This window comes from Phalaenopsis equestris, unplaced genomic scaffold (assembly GCF_001263595.1).
Source record: "Phalaenopsis equestris unplaced genomic scaffold, ASM126359v1 Scaffold196839, whole genome shotgun sequence".
Classification (NCBI taxonomy): Eukaryota; Viridiplantae; Streptophyta; class Magnoliopsida; order Asparagales; family Orchidaceae; genus Phalaenopsis; species Phalaenopsis equestris.
The window spans coordinates 1-1682 of NW_018216788.1; the positions used below are offsets into that span (position 1 = coordinate 1).

The following is a 1682-nucleotide window of genomic DNA, read 5'->3' on the forward strand; positions in this document are numbered from 1 at the left end:
TTTTCCTCTAAACCAAGTTACAACATTTCCCCTTAGGAAATATTTGGGACAAACATAATTAAGGTTAATATAGCTTACCAAATACAAAACAAACAATAAAGAAAAGACGTGCAATATAATACGAAACACAATAAAAAGAATAAAATCGAAATAAGAAACTCCCTCCGATAGCTTTCACAAATTAATCATATGAGGTCCATATCCTAATAGGAATAGAATTTCTCACACTCTCTCAAGCTAGGTCATAAATGTTGTAAAGACCCAGCTTAGTATTCAAATCATTGAAGTTGTCTGGAGGTAGAATTTCCTGAAAACATTTGCGACTTGAAGATGAGTTAAAATGTAGATTAAGAGGGTGTTTGGTTGCCTATAAGATTTGTTTTAAATAGGATTTAGTAAATTTGATACATTCAAATTTATCAAATCCAGAAATAGTGTTTGGTTCAACTTAAGGTTAAATCTATTAAATTTGTTTGTCATGTTAGGCATAAATCAACTCCTATAATTTTCTTCTTATGCTAAATCCGTTAAATCCACATAATAATCAATTTAATAAATATGAATTTAAGTTTAATGAAGTAATGAAAGAAAAAAATAATTGGATTTAGCGAAGTTCGGATTGAAAGTTGACAATTTTTTTGGTTTGGATGGATTTATGTTAAATAGTGTGTAAATCTTGCTCAAATTCAGCTACCAAACACGCCACAAGTTAATAATGTCACCATTGATCCTTTTACGGATAAAATGTCTATCAATCTGAATGTGTTTGGTCATGTCATGATGCACGAGATTCTTTACAATACTAAAAAAGACTTGACCGTCACAAAACATCTTTTAAGGGATTGACTGTGGAGCATCTCAACTCATTTAGTAATTTGGATCCACATTGTCATAAATCCCAAAGCAAGTGCCCGGTGCTTGGAATTGCTCTCAATGGTGATCAATACAATATGATATTCAAAAGATTTAGGCAACTAATTTGAGCCAGTTTAGAGGAATATGAGCAGACAAGTAGCGATTAGCACCTGGACCTCGACTAGGCCGGTACTTTGGGCGATGACCACTTCGATGGAGCCATCCGGCTTCGGCCGCCAGTAGCCGCTCTCGGCATGCATGGGCTCTCCAGAAGCGAGCTTCCATGTTTTCTGGCTATACGCTATCACTGGCTGTGCTCCAGCAACAAAAGGAAAAAAAAAGCGTAGTATTAGATGGGGAAGAATTGTGGGGAGAGCCGGAAGAGAGAGACCTTGCCGGAGTGGTTGAAGAGCAATTCTTCTGCGTAGACGAAAGAGTTGATGGTGGGAAACCCGCCTTCCCCCTGGCCTCGCCATTTCCCAAGCAGAAACGAGAGAGGAGCTATAGCGGGGTGTAGCGGCGGAGGCTCCGATGTAGGATCAACTCCTTCCATTGCCCTGGCTCTTACTCTCTCTCGAATTTGAGTACCAAGAATCATAGCAACCTATGAACAATTTAATAAAGATGCCTCTAAAAACCATTTTAACCTAATATTTAAGATCTTCAGCTTTAAACTAAGGGGGTGTTTGATGGGCAATTTAAATATCATCATGAATAGGTTAGATAAATTCATGGTTAAGTTAAATCAAAGTTTTGCTTTTTTTCATTTATTAAATTTTGATTTAGTAAATCCACTTATTAGCTGGATTTAACGGATCTAGTTTGGG

The 1682-nt window shown here is 36.8% G+C and overlaps 1 protein-coding gene across 1 annotated transcript; it reads right to left on the minus strand.

The window, feature by feature from the left end:
* Window positions 1–791: 791 nt before the first annotated feature.
* LOC110035220 (UPF0678 fatty acid-binding protein-like protein At1g79260) lies at window positions 792–1485 on the minus strand. Its single transcript, XM_020739452.1, has 2 exons — window positions 1247–1485; window positions 792–1166 (listed from the first exon to the last, which is right to left on the minus strand). The coding sequence occupies exons 1-2, from the start codon at window positions 1451–1453 to the stop codon at window positions 990–992; spliced, it is 384 nt and encodes a 127-aa protein (XP_020595111.1). The 5' UTR covers window positions 1454–1485; the 3' UTR covers window positions 792–989.
* Between the last annotated feature and the right edge of the window lie 197 nt (window positions 1486–1682).